This window comes from Cavia porcellus, unplaced genomic scaffold (genome assembly GCF_034190915.1).
Source record: "Cavia porcellus strain 051 isolate PalLab524CR breed Dunkin Hartley unplaced genomic scaffold, mCavPor4.1 scaffold_14, whole genome shotgun sequence".
NCBI classification, from domain to species: Eukaryota; Metazoa; Chordata; class Mammalia; order Rodentia; family Caviidae; genus Cavia; species Cavia porcellus.
The window spans coordinates 70,113,307-70,131,096 of NW_026947497.1; the positions used below are offsets into that span (position 1 = coordinate 70,113,307).

At 39.8% G+C, this 17,790-nt stretch overlaps 1 protein-coding gene across 13 annotated transcripts in view; it reads left to right on the top strand.

Moving 5' to 3' along the window:
• Nucleotides 1–17,790, top strand: part of Lpp (LIM domain containing preferred translocation partner in lipoma) — a 606,732-nt gene that overhangs the window by 573,393 nt on the left and 15,549 nt on the right. For all 13 annotated transcript variants that reach the window (XM_013160167.3, XM_063261224.1, XM_013160168.3 and 10 more), the window contains 2 exons: nucleotides 10,193–10,371; nucleotides 16,035–16,155. In XM_013160167.3, coding sequence (XP_013015621.1) covers nucleotides 10,193–10,371; nucleotides 16,035–16,155 — 300 coding nt within the window. The remainder of the gene's footprint in view (nucleotides 1–10,192; nucleotides 10,372–16,034; nucleotides 16,156–17,790) is intronic.

Here is a 17,790-nt window from a genome sequence, read left to right on the forward strand (position 1 = left end):
TCTCTGTCATCTCCGGGAGTACAAGGAGAAACCTTCTGTGACCTCCATTGCTTGGCTCAGACCACTTGTGGCTTGCTATAATTTAGGAAGTAATTGCAATTCATAAAGCCAGGTAGAAAATAAACATCTTGGCAGGGCCGTGTTTCAAACAACTGTGGAGAGAACCAGCACGTGAGCAGAATGGTCTTGAGAGCATTTCGAGTCTCTGCTTGCAGATCTTGATTATAATGGATGACTCATAATGGTTTAATTCTGATCTGAATTGTGCAGGCAGGCAGTCATTACTATGTATGCACAGAGCTAAAAACATCGTCATTTAAGCTCTGGTTTTAGATTATCCCCTGAACGGGTGGGTCAGTGCTCATGGTGGATGGATGGCCTCATCCCACTTACTATATTGCGTGATTAATTTCAGATCACTTCTATTCCTAGGGAAATGTGTAGCACTAATTTTTTTTTGAGAAATATTCTCTTGCTGGGATGAAATCAACAAGCTTAGAATTGGAAAGTGTCTGATACATTAGTTTATTTAATATCAATCATTTTCTTCATGCAACGAAAACTTATTGAACACCTGTTATGTCTAAGCCCTGCTTCAGAGTCTGTGAATGAAGCATTGTCTTCAAATAAGCATCATTCATTCATTTACTTAATAAAATCTTTATTGAGCTCCACCTCGGTGGCAAGCATTACTTAGAGAACGCGAAACGAAGCTGTGAACATAACAAAGAACACTTTCCTACTGACATTGTTTTCAGTCTTTAAATCAAGCAGATTTTCAAGGAACCAAGTTAATTTAAATTCCTTCTTTTATAGTAAGGGAATGAAGGTCCAGAGAGAAACTGCTCTGCACAGGCCTCACTGGGGGCGGCTGCCCTTGGTAAGGCTGGACCACAGCCTTTAGCTTCTGGCTCATTTCTCTTCATCACTAAAACACACAAGGCTCCCATAGACTTCTGTTTCAGCAACAGTGGTTTCAGATAGTGATGAGGTTGGCACTGGGATCCAAAAGCAAATCTCTCTCCCAGCAAGGCCCCATGTCTGTTTTAATTGAAAATGACCTAAGGGATGTCAGGATGGTACTTCTCAGGGCCGTGTTTTAGACAGGACTCACGATGAGAAAAGATAAAGGATCCTGCCACAGACCATAGCTTCTGTGACTTCCATGTATTTAGTCTAAGTGTGTGGTAGGAAACTTCCATCGTTATTAGATCATAGAGGTAACCCAAGAATGATAAGGAAAAAAAAAAAATCTCTAGGAAGCCAGGAAGGTATCATGCATGTGCAATCTAGCACTAGGGTAGGCTGAGACAGGAAGATAACAAGCCCAGCAACTTAGTGACATATTGAGACCCTGTCTCAAAATTTTAAAAAGGCCTGGGGATGTAGCTCAGTGCAAAGGCCCATGATTCAATCCGTAGAGTCACAAAACAATCAAATGAACAGACTATAGAAAACAAAGCAATAACAACAAAGGAAATAATATGTATTTTTCAAAATGCAATATGCAACAGATTGTGCTATTCTGTATGTGTTTCTAATAATTGCTTCTCTCCTTTCATGACAAAAGTAATAGAAGGTAGGCTCATTTGATTTGTCAGCAAGTGATGATACAGTCCTCTGGGTTGGTCCTCACTAGAACAGTAATTCTTCCCAGAGAAAGGAGCTTTAGAACAGTATTTTCAGTCTTTTTGCATTCTTAAAGAACACTCACTGCTCAGGTTTCCTATCTCAGTTCTGAGAAGCACACAGGGAGGAATACTTAATCCTGTTCTACATATGAGAATGTTGATCTTCAATAGTTTATGAAATCTTGTTCAAAATGCTGTGAAATTCCAGCCTATCTCAACAGGGACTGTTTCAGTGGAACTGACCTGGGCTCCTGTTAATAACTTATATTTACAGATTGGCCTGGCAGGGAGTATGGAAGCCAGGCCTCAGGCGTCATACCAGCAGGCTGAGAGTAGATCAGCCCTTCTGAGTTCTGGCCAGAAGTCTCGTGTTTATCCAGGTGCAGTGGTATTGCTTTGACAGTGGCAAAACCCAGCTTAAGAGTAATTGTTAATTTTGTCATTCTTGGCTGCTAACAAGGGACACTGACTATCAGAAATTTTAATGCTCCAAAGAGAATCTAGTGAGGGGCATCCTGGAAAGCCCCAATCCTGACTGTGACTTTTTCACTAAATAGGAAACAACGTAGGCAGTGTCTTCCTATAAGAGCAAAGGGTTAGACACGATGATTGAAGTAATTTTTCATGCTCCACTGAATTATTTTTTTTGAAGACTGGGACAGCAACATGCTAAAGATTAATAACTGCATGCAGTGGGATTGCTGTGAAAGGGAAGTAACTAGGAAGACAGAGGAGAAATTTATTAACTGAAAGACAGTGAGAAGCCGAAAAATAGCTCCTTTCCCTCTGCACTTAGAAGACATAGATTCAGATGCTGGCTATATTTACAGATGTGTGGTTCATAAAGAGGAATACGAATGGCCCTTGTCACCTACTATCACAGATTGTCATGAGATTAAGTGAAGGTCTGTTTGTGTCAGTATGGTAAACTTTATCTGGTGAAGCAGTCAGTTTTTATTTTTGATGTGTAAAGGATTGTAAATTACTTGAATAAAGAAATGTGTGAGCCAGGAGTTTAGCTCAGCAGCATAACTGCCTGCTTGGCAAATACAAGGTCTTGAGTTTGATCCCTGGCACTAAAAAAAAAAAAAAAAAAAAAAAAAAAAAAAAAAAAAGATGAAGAAATGTGTGGATTGAGAGTGTAATAATGTGTATACAGAGTGACTTTAACACAAAATTCCCAGGGCAATAGGGGGAAAAGTCTCTTATGAATCAGAAGATCATTTTATGTTATGACATTATTTATTTACCCTAAGAGACATCAGATGCAGCATTCCTCAGATAATTCAGCCTTTACAAATAGAAATATAAACTGAGCCTGTAATCCTAGCTCTTAGGGGGCTGAGGCAGGAGGATCATTGCAAGTTCCAGGCCAGTCTGGGATTCATACTCAGTTTAACAACAGCCTGAACCACAGAGGAAGGCCTGTCTTGAACACAATAAATAAATAAATACAAAAGTAGAAATATAAAAGAGAATTAATCATAAAGGCAAATATAGGAATATACTTAGATATCCTAATTTAATTAAGTGAAGGATGTCAAGTTAATTAAAAATGTTTTCTAGACTCTTAAAATTCATAGAGAGAATAATATGAAACCAGCTTCATACTGTCAAGCACTGGATACTTGCTTTTTATTTGTGATCTCATTCAATTATTAGAATTCTATAATATAGACATTTTTGACCTCCAGCAGTAGACAAGGAAAACAATGGCTAGTAAAGAATAGAAATTGCCTAATCTTTCAAACCCCAAGCGGAGACTTATCCCTAATTCTCTTAATGCGCATGCCAGACTTTCTGCTTGAATAAGTCCTAGTAAGACTATACTTAAAGATGTCGCAAAGACAAATCTCTGATTTAACTTGGGTTGGAAAGAAAGGAATTCTATTCTTTTTTCCTCTTGTGATAGTTTCAGTGGAGTTCTCTGATCTCTTAATTTGCCCCTGACAGGAAGGTGTAAAGCATAATCATCAAGTCTTATCTTCCTTTATTTCTGTAAGATTAGAAAAGTGCTTGGGAAGATCCAGCAAACCACACAGCTTTCACATCTAAGGTAAAGTACCAGCTTTCTATACCTGAAGTTACCGGTAGACCAAGTGTTTTTAAATGGAGATCTTCTTTCTGAATTGTTAAAGTTCAGATCACAAACCTAATATTCGTGCTTTAGAATAAACAGCAGAGTATCATTTTTGTGTGTGTGTGAAGAATGTGATTTGTGGATTATGGCAAAATAGAATAAAATGTCCTAATTGTCCTGATCTTCCTGTTATTTTGTTTCTTCTTATGGTTTGAGGTCATATTTCTTATTTTTAAAACCAGTTTACATTGTCCTGTATAAGCTGAACATTTCGTAAATTTTTTCCTGAAATTCTGTTTCTAATTATGCGTGCATCTTGTTTGTATTAGTGTGACACATGGATTTTGTCTGGCAAAGTGAGCTCCTCCTCACCATAACTGCCGATACACAGATTTTGTTGCAATATTCTTCCTGTGAAATGAATTTTGTTTTAGTGTGGGCTTATCTGAGACTTTTCTCTGCGAGGGTTAAATGAAAAACTGTAAGACAATAGTAATTCTGAGGTGTTAACATAAGTTGGCTTTCATGTACCAACTCAAATCCCACTTAGAATAGTTTGGTGGAGTCCTAAGTCACCACACAACCTGCTATCTCATTGTTCATAAATATTCATGCCTTGATAATAGAAGTTTGTTGTGCTGTTTGCCTTAATCTGTTATTTATAGATGCATTTATCTCTCCTATTCCATTGGGAGCCTTTATTGGAAGAAGTCACATCTTTACCCTCTCTCTCTTCTTCTGTGCCTGCTGGGATGTTGAATACTTTACTTCACTCTGTGAACTTTCCGTGATGCTAGAAAAAATGGGAAGGCGATTGGACTCTAAGAGTCTTGCCCAAAAAGATTGGCAGAAATATACCAAAAGACAGAAAAAAATGAATGAATTTTAAAATTTTACACTGAATTTTCAGTTAAGTGGTTTATAGCTGTCCTTTTCTTATGGAGATGAGGAAGTCTTGATATCAAAATAAAATACAAAATGTTCTTAGCATCATGCCATCTAACAAACTGTTTCAGTAGTTTTCCTGTCTGGTGAAATTAGAATTTTCATCTGTAAAGCAAGAATTTTAATTCTGACTAGAACAATCAAAGTCTTATGGATAATATTAAGTTTGCTCTTACTATTTTCTGAGTGTTTTAAAATGTATATTAGATACAAACACAGATATCTGGGTTTAGATTAAGATATAGGTACAGGTAGAGGACATCTAGAAAGATTAAGAAAACTTTTTAATAAAAAAATGCATGCATGGCCCGGAAATGAAGCTAAGTGATAGAGCATTTGATTAAGTGTTTGAGGTCTGCTTTTAATTGCCAGCACAAGAAGAAAGGATGAAAGGCAAAAAAGAAAGAGGGAGGGAGGGAAAAAGGGAGAGAAGTGTCACAGAGAAGGATAAACATATTCCGTGTTTTATAAGAAGACAAAGCTGTTGGAGGGTTTTGGGCTACAGACTTACTAAGAGAACAACCAAGATACAGTGATCTCCTTTACTGGTGAAGCCTTCTTCATCACAGAATCAAGATATGGAATAAGTTTGTATAATATAGTTAAGTGAGGTAATCTAACTATTTGAGTTTAAAAAATTACCCTGGCACTCCCAACGTATTTTCTTAATCTTAACCATGCTCTTTTTTTACTGAACCACACTGTCATTCTTGGGAACACCTACAATTGAAAGATACTTCCCAACATTTTTCATATCACAGTTCATGTAGAAAATGATGGTATCTGTTGAGCACACTGGAGTAAGTGGATGAAGATTCTCCTGACTCACAGTGACCACTGAGGGGTTCTAGAAACTTCTGGCCCCTATTAATGCACCCAAATATGGTATAATTGGAACCTATTTGAAGCATGCTGTGTTGTAGCCTTCCCATTGAGTAGTTTTGTGCTAGAAAAATATTTGCATGAATAATTTTACTGTGTTTGTTTGGTTTTTGGTCCTGGGAATCGAACTCAGGATCTTGCACTTATGCTTAAGCATAAGACAGCAGCATAAGGCAGATGCTTATGCTGCTGAGCTATATCCCAGTAAAGTACTCACTCAACCAAAGTTTATGCAGGCTCACTAAGGCTGCAACCGTGAGTTTTCTATCTCATTCTTGTAGGAGTTTGGGAGACAAATGTCAAGATCTCAACATATTTTTGTCTGTATTTATGTATTTATTTATTCATTTGCATGCACATGTATGTGTGGTAATCCTGATGGTAATCCTGAATGTTTTGTATTTGCAATGTTGAGTGCATTTACTGAAATGTAGAAGAGATATTTTATAATATAGCAGAAAAATCCTCCATTGGAGAGAGATTAGAAGACTTATATCTTAACTCCCAATCTGCCAATAGCTGTGTTCCCTGTCTATGCCTTGGTTTCTTCAGTCTGGTATCTGAACTAAAATTGTGGTTTTCCAAGTGGTACCATGTAGATTCCTTACAGGCTCCATCCTTTCACGCTCTTTAGCCAAAAGTTAGTTTATGTCTTTTAGACCTGCTTCCTTATATATATGTTGTTTCTCTAAGGAAAGGACTGTGAGAGAGGCAAGTGAGGAGAACTGAAAACTCCTAGGATATAGTAATCTCTAAGGACTTTAAAGAGCTAATATTTTCAAGCTCTCTCTTATTTTTATCCCATTAAGAACCAGACTATATCTAGAACATGAGATATCACACCTTACCATTCCAATGACTTGTCTTGTTTTACAATACTATTTTTAATAAACTGTTTTATATAAGATCACATTTTAATTTTTAAAGCAAACAGTTAACATTTCTTTTGTTTTGCATTTTATTTTAAAGAGAATAAAGCCAAACAAAATAAAACAGAATAAAGTCAGTCAAAACAAAACAGTGAAAGTGATACAGAACTTCAAAACAGGATAAGAGGACATCAACAGTGGTTACCATAATGTCTCTTGTTACCTTTAAAATTGATGCTCATACATAATAAAATCAAACAAAATGAACACTGAAGAAAACAAAATAATAACATGGAACAAAATAAAACAATAAAATAGAAAGAAATCCCCCATAGTTGCTGTATTGCATATTGTTATCCTCTAAATAGATGCTCAGACTACTGGCTTTAGACCTGAAAAGTCAATCAAATAACACAAGCATTAAATTGTTCATGTAACTCAGTTGCTATCAACTCAGCCTGTGTTCTTCCAAACCAGCAGGTTGTTTACAGGTATGGGGAGTTGTTCTTGTCTCTCAGTCTATGTGCCAGCTGGCTCATGGAAAGAGTAGACTGGCTTCTCTTTCTCCTCCTGGACCTGCATGGCTGCTGCTGGCTCATAGGAAGAGCAAACTGACTTTTTGTTTCTCCTCCTGGGCTCCTCATGACTGCTTCTGGCTTAGGGGTGAACTGTCTTCTTGTTTCTCCTTCTGGACCCCATGTGGCCACTGCTGACTCACAGAAACAATAAACATTTCTAAAGGTAATAATCACTATGAGATGACAGCTTGAATTGGAGGCATCCAAGTACCCTTCTTCCTGACACTGTGAATCTACCTTTTTTTTTAAGGTTGTTAGGGACAGAGGAACTCTACTGCATTTTTGATAGGAATGTAAACTAATGCCACCTATATGGAAATTAGCCTGGAGATTCTTCAGAACACTAAAAATAGAAATTCCACTTGACCCAGCTATAACTCTGCTGGATATCTTCCTCAAAGTGTATTACAGTGATACATCCATACCCATGTTTATAGCCACAAAACTTATAATAGCTGAATCTTGGAAGCAGCATTTAACAGTTGAATGATTAAGAAAATGTGGTATATATACACAGTGAAATAATACTCAGCCATAAAGAAAAATAAATATGAGTTATTTGGAAGAAAATGGATGTACCTTCAGACCATATACTGAGTAAAATACATTGAATACCAAAGATTAAACATCACAAAATTCCTATATTGATAGGAAACATGGAGGTAGACTTTGAAAATTAGAAAGATACCTTGCAATACAAAGACAGAAGAAGGGAAGGGAATCTAAAATTATTAAGATGTGAAAAGTATGTATAAGTGAAATGAGTCTAATTATTATGTATTACAAACATGCATGACTTTATGAAGAAAAAGAGCAGCTATGGGGTCCCGGTGAGCCAGATGGGGACTAATGGGGAGGAACACAGTGCAGGGAGCTGGCTGATGAAGACCAGTGTGGCTTCCCTTCATCATTTGCTAGCCCAAGCCACTTTCTTGGAAACGTTTTCTGATTTAGAAGCATTTTACAACAAACTGATTTTAGACCTATTTCACACATTTTTATTTTGTAGCAGAAATGTTCAGATTACCTGTCCTTTGAGCAGAGCTTCTGTAAACCATAAAATCTTTCCACAGAAGTGAACGAAACCTTATCTGTTGCAGCTGATTTTTAGTAAATGAGCTGAATCTTGCAGCCAACCCTCAAAACAAAAACAATTTCTGGTAAATATTTTTCTGGTTTGTTCAACTACATTACAAGACAAGGGTTTTTCTTTAAAAAGTTAAAACCCACAAGAAGAAAAGCGCTAGCCCTGGGAAAACAATTTCTAGCCACATTAGCTCTGATCACTAGGAGAGAAAAGAAGGAGGGAACCTCATTCTGCAGACCATCGTCAATTCGGGATTCTTATCCTTTGTTTTCCTGCTATTTTAATTTAACCACTTCAAAATGGGAGAAAAATAGGTTAATATTTTCCATGAGTTTAGATTGTGACCAGAGGCATACTAGGCAATTTCAGAGCCTCAGGCAACCACAGCTCTGAGGAGAGGATGAAGATGGATTTACCAATTCATCTTGGGATAAATTCCAGAGTTAGGCAACTTGTGCCAGCATAGTGGTGCCAGCATGGAATTAAACCGTGTTCTTTCATTCATTCTTTCTGCACATATTCATCCTCAACTTATTTGTATTCCAGGCACTACTAGACTGACTATTGTATGGGGCAGAAAAATATAATTTTAGGGCATTGTCCATATCCTTAATGAAATGACAAGTCTGGGAAAGGAAGTATACAGTGCCCAAATAATTTTAGGAAGGATGCAGAGGAAGAACTGCAAAACAGTAAGCAAGGTTCTCAGGAGGGAGAAAGAAAGGAGCAACCAGTTTCAAAAGGGGCCATTAAGGTAGCTTGACAGATCAGAATGGTAAATTGTGACCCACGTTAGTACTGTCCAATGTGTGAAAGTGCGCAGCTTTCTCATAGGTTTGAACAAGAAGAGAATAGTCTCACATGCTGTAAGAAGCTAAGCCTAGAAAGGGAGTTTGACTATCATGGCAGAATTAGCTCTTTTTGTATCACAGAGCCATTCAGTTTTTGTTAGTAGGAAAACACTTTGTAGTTTGGGAAAGGAGATTGGGAGTCATTTCAAGACCGCATGCAAATAAGGAAGGAAAGGCAGAGGCCATTGTCACAGGTCCTCATGGGGACTAGTTACTTCCACATAGGCACATCTTACCTGGCAGGAATGTAAAGATTCTTAGGGTAAGAGGGCAGTTGTTCCCTGATTTCCACAGCCCACCCAGTCTTACATCTTCCTGATGAGATCTACATCCTAGATTTATTTGAGATTCCAGAGAGTCCACCTAGATAACTGAGTTAGAATACAGCATATTATGTGTGAACTGTGATTAGGCTGGTGAAAGTGGAGGATTTTAGGGAAGATCGGGAATTCAGATGTGGGTCTTTCTGAAATGAATAATACCTCTTATAAAGATGGTACTGGTATGTGTTCTTAAGACCAGGTAAATTGAATTTTTAATTTGATTTTCAAAGCCAGACTACCCACAATAGTCACCATTTCTTCCAAAGCATTCATGGACCCAAAACATAAAGATGGTGTTTGATTCCAAGTATTAAATGATCAAAGCCATACTGATAGCACCTAGCTCAGGGTTCTAGAGCCAATATGTATTTTCTGGATCCTGAGAACATTCTTTAAAACATTAGGGGCCTTTTGACCATATCTTAGATGATAGATGATGAGGCAAGTTTTAGAAGTAATAGTAAAGCATTCTCCAAGCACGGAACCTAACTGGGATAGTTCTCTGATCAAATGACAGCCATGGGCCACATGTAGCCCTTACCTGATTCTGTAAGTAAAGTTTACCCGGGGAACAGAAATCATGCTCCGTTGTTTACATGCTGGCTAGGGCAGCCTATGTAGTATAAACACAAAACTGAGATGTTCAGACAAGGCCAGAACTATTTACAGAAAAGTGGCTGCTACTTTTGTGATGGTGGAGAGGACAAGGGGAAGCCGTCATTAGGCATGTTCTAAGTCCTAGGTTTGCTGTCAAACACCTGGATGACATCAGGAAAGGCCCTTAACTGGTCTACTTGCATTTCCTTCCTCTATAATAAAAGACACACAACTCTGCCTTCCTGGGAGTATTGGGAACAGCTACCTGAACCCATATTCTTTGTAAAAACACTCATGCTACATAGAGATGGGTCCTAGCCTAACACCAGTGTGTCCTTTCCCTCCTCAGAATACTCTGGAGCAGTGCACCGTGTGCTCCAAGCCCATCATGGAGCGGATTCTCCGTGCTACCGGGAAGGCCTATCACCCTCACTGCTTCACCTGCGTGATGTGCCACCGCAGCCTGGATGGCATCCCCTTCACCGTGGACGCCGGTGGCCTCATTCACTGCATTGAAGACTTCCACAAGTAGGCAGATCTTCCCCTTCCTCCAGCCCACTGGGCCTCTGGGCATCTGTTCTTCCTGCCTGGTGTCTGGGCTGCACATTCCTCTCTCTCAGAGCTACAGACACTCAGGATAGAGTGACCTTTAAAGGGCACATTCACACCGGCACGCAGACCCCATCCGGTGCAGGAATTACCATCCGGGAATCCATGCGGTCATGCAGGGGAATCGGTGTCCGAGCTTCTTCAAGGCTCATGGGCAGATTTGTGTGCCTCTAATTGTGAAAAGCTGACTCAGCCACAAATTATGCACAGTAGACAGAGGGAGAAGCCTGATCTAACCGTGTGTGTATATTGCATTTGGCAAATTGCTCAACCTCTCTGAGCTGAGCACTTCCATTGCGTCAGTTTTTCCAAACTTTGCCCTAAAACTCTCCCAGGTGTGACAAGATTGACATCACTGCCACTCTGTAGACAGGAGGACAGACACAGAGAACAGCTCTGTCCCTCACACAAAAGCAAGCCTCTCACATATGCAGAGAAGCTTTATGCAGTTGTCATCGTACCCACAGCCACCCTGAACCTCCCTCTTTGGCTAGACCTTCCCTTTCTAGCGTATTTCCAAGTGAGATTGACTAATGCGGTGTTGCATGGTCTTCAGGGGAGGATTAGAAAGTAAAACCTCATGCTCAAGGCCTCTAAATCATTGGTCTAGAAATATATAAACCTCTTCTTCGTTTCTCTCATTCTCAGGTCCCTCTCTCCTCCATGATAGCTAAGGTTTTTGAGAAAATTACAGTTTTGTATCTTGCTTATTTTTATTTGGCCAGCGTGCTAGATGGTTTCCTGATCACAAGTTCTATATGTTTATGGGCTAACAGCTGTAGGTGCAACTTGCTCAGGGTTTTCTGGCTTCTGTTTGCTAGGCATTGGCTTTGAGGACTCTTTGGGGGCTCTCCTCGAGGTGAAGCTCGCATTGTTCACCACTCTGGGTATCCGCTCCGCAGCTGCAAGCGTGCAGTCTTGTGGGTTCATTTTTGCCACTGTTGATTGTGAGCAGCCCGGAGGTACTTTCCGCCAGCAGTTTGGAGACCTGAGACTCATATTTAAAAAATGAATTTCCTGACCACTTTCCAAGCAGCAGAGAAAGTGAAAACCTCACCAAAAGATGTGAGGCTGAATGAATTAAAAAAAAAAAAAAAAAAAAAAAGAACTCAGAGGTAGAAATTCTCAACCTGAATTAGACAAGGAAGGGCTCGCTTTTAAAGGGTAGTCACAGCATAAATTGTACTTCACGTTACTGATATTTATAGCTTGTAATTACACAGAGAAAAAAAAACCCTGCATCTATTTAAAGGAAGTGAAAAGATATACCAATTGGGAGTGTATTTCTGTCATTGTTTCTCTCCTTTCTTAGACTTACCCTCATCCAAGAAAGACTGATAGATATAATCAGAGAACACATGTTTCTGTTGCTGGAAAAGACTGGTACATTACACCCCTCAATTAAAACAGGAAATCAATTCTGACAAATGTAAGTTTATGTCCCTGCCATTTATCTTTGATTTCTAGTGGTGGGGACCGTAATTAAAGACTTGAGACTCGTGGCATAAGTGTGTGGGTCTGAAAGTGCCAAAAAAGCAGACTTGAGCAAATAGAAAAGCAAAAAGAAATAAAATGCAAAATCTCCAGACTCAGCTATCGCGCCCCAGCCAGTTCTTTGCCTATTAAAACAGAAATTATTTCTTTAAAAATAATGCTGTCTGCAAAATTGGCAGGTCTGTTAGAGGGAGAGACTGTGATGCTTTCCTCACTCATGAAAAGAAAGCAGAAAAAAAAATTATTAGCACTCTTATTTCTGGACCTTGAAAGACAAAACCACTCAAAATCCAGAATCAGGTAGGGAATACAAGGCCAAACAGAGAGTAGGCAGTTACCTAAACTCCTTTCCCAAAAAGTTTTTAGAGGTGTTACTTCTAGTCCTTCTGAATAGGCTGCTTTTTTTTTTTATTTGTCTGTAAGTTTATAGGGTTGTTTTTTTGAAGTGTGCTGGAGAAGGATACTTGAAGATTAAACCCAGGACCTTCACACTGAGCTACATCTATACCCCTTTGTACTTTGAGACAGAGTCTCACAAAGTTACTCAGACTGGTTTCAAATTTGTGATTGCCTCAGTCTCCCAAAGTGCTGGGATTACAGGTAGGCACCATCACTCCCAGCTTTCTGTTAGCTTTTAGGAAATGTATTTTGATACAGTTGAGCTCATGTTTGCAGAAAACCTGCTGCATGCCAATAACTGTGCGAAGGAAAGAGTTCTGAGGAGCAGAATTGCCTCTACAGGCACAGAATGGCAGAGGGTCTGTGCAGACACAGGGATGGTGTAGTGCTCAAGAACAGCACCCAAGGCAAGCTGCAGTAGGGACCTGCGCTTTCAAGTCAGGAGAGACTGTAGCTCAGGGGTCAGGGCAGGCTTTGTGGAAGCAGAATTCGATGAGTGGGTTGCATGGGAATCAAGGAAATTTCTACAGGGGATTTCCTAGGAAATTAAAAGAGTGGCTTCTTGGCAAGACCTCAAAAATGGTGTTTCAGAAGACACAGAACCTGATGTGCAGAACCTTGAAGTCTTGCTAGTTAGGTCACTCCCCACACACAGTCCCGGCTCATGGTTGCTTCTGAGCTCTTTCACAGATGTCAATTCAATGACTGCACCCTCATTTCCCTGTCTGACTGTCTACCCCTGTTAATACACACACACACACACACACACACACACACACACACACACACACACAAACACACACACACACACACACAACCTAAGCAGTCATCTTTAAGGCCAAACTCAGTTACCATCTCCTCCAAGACAACTTTTCTGACCTCAACTCCCTCTCGCCCCATGTTTGAATTCACATCGACTCTGAGTTTGATGGAGTTTGGTGACAGTACTTAGCATAGTCTAATTTACAATGAACTATGTTAAGCATAAAATTGTATAGTAGGCAACTTAAGTTATTTGGTAATGGGAGAGAATATTTGTGCACCAATTAATAGAACAAACACACTGACATTCCCAGTGCCAGTGCTGTAAAGAATCCCAGAAAAGCAGGTGTCACTGCCCCATTCAGTGTGCCAAATTTTTATCCTATCTGTGCTTTCTTAGCATGGATATCACCCTAATCTATTTGTTTAATCAGCATCCATTTGTAGATTTCCCAAAATATGTGGTTTAAGGGATGACTATGATCATCACTCTTGGCTGTAAAGTACAAATGATAATAGTACTTCCTTATCACGCTGCTAGAAAATAATGCTAAGAATATAGAGCATTTAACAGAAGTTGGCACATAATAATAATCAACAAATGGTAACTATAATCATCAGATTTGTTATTCACTCAGTGAATTTAGCCTTGAGTAAGGCCACTGGGATTTTTACTCTCCTCAAACTGCAAATCCAGGAACATGCAGAAGACCACTCCTTCTCTAGTAGGTTTCTTGTTTTTCATCATGAAAAGGAGGCCAAGTAGTAGGAAAGAATCATTACTTAACAAAAACCTATCTTATGGCTTTCTAAAAGAGGACCTTGAGATTGAACATAAATTTTAAGTAACATTGATCTCATAGAGAAATATTGTGAAATACATTTGATTCAATATTATCTTAGTTACTTTCTCTTTGCTGGAACAAAATACCTGACACCCACAATTTAAAGGAGAAATTTTATTTTGGCTCACACTTTGTGGATGTTTCAGTCCATAGTGGTCCAGCTCCATGTCAGGGCAACATGGCAGAGGAGAACAAGTTTATGACATGGCAGTAAGAAGCAGGCCCAGATAAAGGGAAGAGGAAGAAGTTGGAACATTCTGGGCCCTATTACCACTGGGCTTCATCTCCGAACATCACACCCAGCCATAAACTATCTGTGGAGAAATCCGGACATGAGTATCACACACCCAGGATCCAGTCACCTCCCAGAAGCCCCACCTATGACTGCATGAGGCTTTGTGGGGGACTCTAGATATAAACCATAACAGATATGGCTCAGATTTCTTCTTTCGGGACCAGTCATTGTGATCAGAAAAGGGACCAAATCAACCCTTTGCAGCTGATGGTTTAGTGCTCTCCAAAATAACACACAAAATATTGCAATCAAAATGGGTAAATTCAAATGAAGGAAATTTTATCTTCAAGGAGTAAGTAATTCTATTTTTGGGAATTGGAGGGCAACACTCTTATGATTAGGAAACAGTACAAAAGAAAACATACTTCTATCTGCACAGAGTGTATGTATATTCCCAGTGGTTTTCAGGAAAGTTAGTACCAGAAGCCTGCTTATGTCACTACTGATGACCCAGTTTCAAAAATAATCAGGTAGTCCAAAGCAATTTTTTTGTCACTGAATATAAACTTTTCACATAAAATACCAATTACAACAACTCTGATTACCACTGCGGTCGTACCATGATCATTTTAATTTTTCTTTCATAGCAATCAATTGATCTGCTGCTTAATTCATATCTATTTAGATTGCAGCCATAGAGATACCTTTTGGATGCTGCCAGGGAAATTAATATGTACATATAGAGTATAATGTATGTAAAAAATGCTTTGACAACCATAAAGTGCTCTGTGAAGTATTAGATTACTATCATTATTTCCTTTTAAGTCTCATTACAAATAGAAAAATTTTAGCATCATTAACTTTAAAACCATTGCCAAGAAAAAACTGAGTTGCACAGTCTCTTTATCTTTTTGAAAATCTCTTCAGTTCCGACCCACATCCATTTCAAATCATGGCTCCTTTCACACCTTCACAAATGCCCCCTCTGGTTTCGAGAAAATACAGATTGGATGGACACCCTCTATTTGCAATCTATGAATTGGCTACAAGGGGAAAACTATCAGGGACCACATGTCATGTTAAGAAATAAGAGATATTAACCTTCTTCCCTAACCTCAGAAATATATGCATATGTATATCTGTAGGTATCTATAAAGTCATAGCCTTGAATAGTGCTAAAATCCTTCAAAGAAGAATGCAACAGCTCTTTAACTTTTCAAACAAAAGTGTACCAAAGCCAGAATGTAGGCAATGTAGACTTGGCCATTTAAAATTTGGTGTACTAGGTGTTTAAACTTCCGTGTTGAAGAGTAATATATGTGAGGTTAGAAATGTGTCTTAGAACTCAAGACACATTTCTAAGAAAGAAGCCCTACGAATTCAAAAGAGAGTCAAAAATAACTTCAGGACATTTGCCTAGAACCAAAGGCGTGGGTACAAAGGTCTAGAAGCAAAACTCAGAGATTTGTCTAGGCCCGCCGGCACCGTGGCTTCCCCTTAGTGTAGCCCAAACTTGTAGCAGGAATCTGCACACAGGTGCTCTGCGGACTGCAGGCCCTGTGGTAAAGAGCTCCTGGGTACCCTGCATGCAAAGCAGTTCTCACACTCGTCCCTCCACCTCATGAAATATCACAATCTCTGCCTCCTAGAAGGACCTCAGCATTCTGACTTCCCCATTGTGCAGATGAGAAAGCAGCCAAGCCCCAGACAGAGCAAGGTGACAAAGTCACACAGGAAACGCAGACCAGGTGTCTTGATGCTGGTTGACACCTCTGCTTCTTCCTCCTGTGTGTCACCTCTTTGTCAGTGTCTATTCTTAGTGTTTGACCAGAATTTTCTGTTTTCAGGAAATTTGCCCCCCGATGTTCTGTGTGCAAGGAACCGATCATGCCAGCCCCAGGCCAGGAGGAGACTGTTCGCATTGTGGCTCTGGATCGTGATTTCCATGTGCACTGCTACCGCTGTGAGGTCTGTGGTGGGCACCCTGCACCCTGCATCCTGCACCCTGCACCCTGTACCCTGCACCCTGCACCCTGCACCCTGCACCCTGCTGATGCACGGCAGGCATGGAAAGGCCCATGAGAGCTGAGTATTCATAAACAGAGCAGTCGTTAAATCGGGGAAGATCTGGGTGTCTGTGTTAACAGACTTGGGATTAGGGGCTGGAGGTTTAGCTCAGCGGCATAAGCACCTGCCTTGGAAGCAGGCAGTCGTGAGTTCGATCCCCGGTACCGATAAAAACGAAAAAGCCAAAAAAAAAAAAAAAAACAGACTTGGGATTTAAGTCTAATGTGGGCATTTAATGCAAGTGATGTTGGATAGGTCACCTTACCTCCCTTGGTCTGCATTTTTCCACCTATGCAGTGAACAAAAGTTCTTCATTGCCCAGATAATGGCTATAAGATCAAAATACAAATTTGGAAGCTGTAAATTTTAAATTAATGAGAAACTGTGTTGGTATTGTTATCATCATCACCATCAGCATCATACTGAATCTTTAACTTCATATCTAATGCACTGTCATTCATTGAAAAGGATAAGAATCCATTTGGTTCTGGGAAGTTGGAGTTTCTTGTTCAAAGTCATGGAATCGCACTGATTAGCGAGCACTGGCCAAGCAGTTAAGAAAACAGATGACTACTAAAGACTGTAGGAGGTATAAGGGACTGCCAGTTATAAGGGACCAGAACCAGAGTCCAGGCAAGAGTTGACAAGCGAGGTCAGCAGAAGCTAAGGGACATGTAGCCTTCATATAGCTAGGGGTAGCAAGTTTTCCCCCGTGATTGTTACCATAGTTCTACAAGTTATGAAGCATTTTCCTGATTTACTACCAGCTCTTCTCAGTCTAACACTGTTCAGTCCCCCTTTTCCATTGGTGGAATACAGTAGGACATTCCTTAATACCACAGCCCCTTGGAATTACTTGTCTACTCCATAGGAAAATCTTCCTAGCACAGGGGGTGGCAGCGATGTAGGAAGCATCTGATCCATTCACTGCCTCAGCTACAGCTGACCATCTCTCTTATACAAGATGTTTTATTTGTCCCTAGAGTCCAGGGTGCTTGGCTTTCTCCAACCCTGACATGATAAAGACCATTTAAAAAGAAAAAAATCTAACAGCTTTTACCTAAGGTTTTATGACTGCAGATAAAAAGAGACCGATAGTGTCCCAGCCATCATCCTTAAAATGCCTCAGCTGAGAACTGTGCTAGTAGATGCTTTAGAGACTGACAGATGTAGAAACTGAGGCTCAAAGTAAGAGGTCTTCCTAGCTTTCCTCATGTGCTTGATGTACATACCAATATTTTTTGCCTTGAAATGTTTTTTGCTTTTGTACAAAGGGTTGCACCAAATATGTGTCCCTCCTCTTGGATTTTATGATAGCCATACACAGTAGGTTTGCTTTAAATGGATGAGAATTTTTTAGGAACAAAACTCTACAACAGGAAGAATGCTGAACTGAAAGAACACAAACTTTTGTCTTGTGCTGCTGTGAACTCTGCATCATACTGAACCAGTCACTTCCCTTTTTGCTGCTTGCCTCCCCCACAGCAAAGACAAGAAGGCTACCCTGGCTTCCTTTTGGATCTAAGAGTCTAAGCA